At 65.0% G+C, this 1,170-nt stretch overlaps 2 protein-coding genes across 4 annotated transcripts in view; both read left to right on the forward strand.

Annotated features, from left to right (window-relative positions):
• The window catches only part of CNPY2 (canopy FGF signaling regulator 2), a 3,829-nt gene extending 3,460 nt beyond the window's left edge, over positions 1-369 (forward strand). The window contains exon 5 of the mRNA XM_015887059.2: positions 18-369. Coding sequence (XP_015742545.1) covers positions 18-61 — 44 coding nt within the window. The 3' untranslated portion in view covers positions 62-369. The remainder of the gene's footprint in view (positions 1-17) is intronic.
• A 544-nt stretch (positions 370-913) lies between these two features.
• The window catches only part of CS (citrate synthase), a 6,832-nt gene continuing 6,575 nt past the window's right edge, over positions 914-1,170 (forward strand). For 2 of the 3 annotated variants that reach the window (XM_015887060.2, XM_015887061.2), the window contains exon 1: positions 914-1,112. In XM_015887060.2, the coding sequence (XP_015742546.1) occupies positions 1,056-1,112 (57 nt within the window). In that variant the 5' untranslated portion in view covers positions 914-1,055. The remainder of the gene's footprint in view (positions 1,113-1,170) is intronic. The other variant, XM_015887062.2, reaches the window with a different exon arrangement.

Consider the following 1,170-nt stretch of genomic DNA (forward strand, 5'->3'; position numbering starts at 1 on the left):
CTGCTTTGTCCCCACAGATCTATGTGACCACGCTCTGCACCTCCCACACGATGAGCTGTGACACCGCCGGCCCCGGGCTGCTCTGACCCCATAACGACACCAGGCTGCCCCACAGCCCCATCCCCACACCGTATGGGGGGGAGAGGGGGGGATTTGATTCTCCCGTCCTATTTATTCTCTGTCCATTCACTTCTCTGTGGGGTAGGGGATGTGTCCTATGGTTGGGGCCGTGTTCTGGTGGCTGCTTTGTGGCTCTGGGCTCTTTATGGAGCTGCTAAAGGGACTAAAGGTGCCGCTGGGGGGTTTGTTGGGGACCCGGGGCCCTAAAAAAGGAGGCAATAAATGGGGGCCCAATGTGGGTCGGTGTCATTGCTGTGCACCTCGGGGTGGTTTGGGGTGGGGGGGGGGGGGGGGCACAACCCTATTATAGCACAGTGCCCTTTGACCACAGGCCTTACACAGCTCAATGCTGTCGCTGCCCCAGTGCCCCCATATGACACCGGGTCCCTGCAGGCGGCCCATGGGTGCTATGGGGTCAATGACCTGGGGTTATTGGGCACTGTGCCCCCCCCCCCCAGACCCCCCCTCACCCCCCACTTACCCCCCATCCAGCCCCCCCCCACCCACTGTGTCCCTATGGCGCTGCAATGCAGGGCTGAGCATCACGTGGTGACAGCACCGAGGTGGGATATGGGGGGGGGATGTTAACAGATGACATCACGCAGCCACCGTGACGTCACGGCGTCTCGATGACGTCACAGGGCGGGGCTGCCCCCACCCCCCCCCCCACGCCCAGATCAGGCGAACGCAAAGGCCACCTATAGCCCGGCCTTATTTGCATAGCCACGCCTCCATTAGTTACTAAATCGACCAATAGCAAACGGCCCAGCCCCGAGTGGGCGGGGCTGTGGGCGGGGCTATGCTAATAACGTTCGCGCCGGCGCGCCTCGCTCCTCCCGCCGTTCCGAGGACCCCCGGGCGCCGCCGCCGCCGCCGTTGGTCGCTTCGGTCCCGGTTCCGTTCCCGGTCCCGGTTCAGCTCCGTCCCGTTCCGCCATGACGCTCCTCGCTGCCGGCAGCCGCGCCGCCACCCGCCTCCGTGGGCCCAGCAAGGTGAGAACAACCGGCCCGGCCCAACCGCGCCTTAAAGGGGCGACGCCGCCGTTGGGGG

The sequence above is a fragment of the Coturnix japonica genome, linkage group LGE22C19W28_E50C23 (genome assembly GCF_001577835.2).
Source record: "Coturnix japonica isolate 7356 linkage group LGE22C19W28_E50C23, Coturnix japonica 2.1, whole genome shotgun sequence".
NCBI classification, from domain to species: Eukaryota; Metazoa; Chordata; class Aves; order Galliformes; family Phasianidae; genus Coturnix; species Coturnix japonica.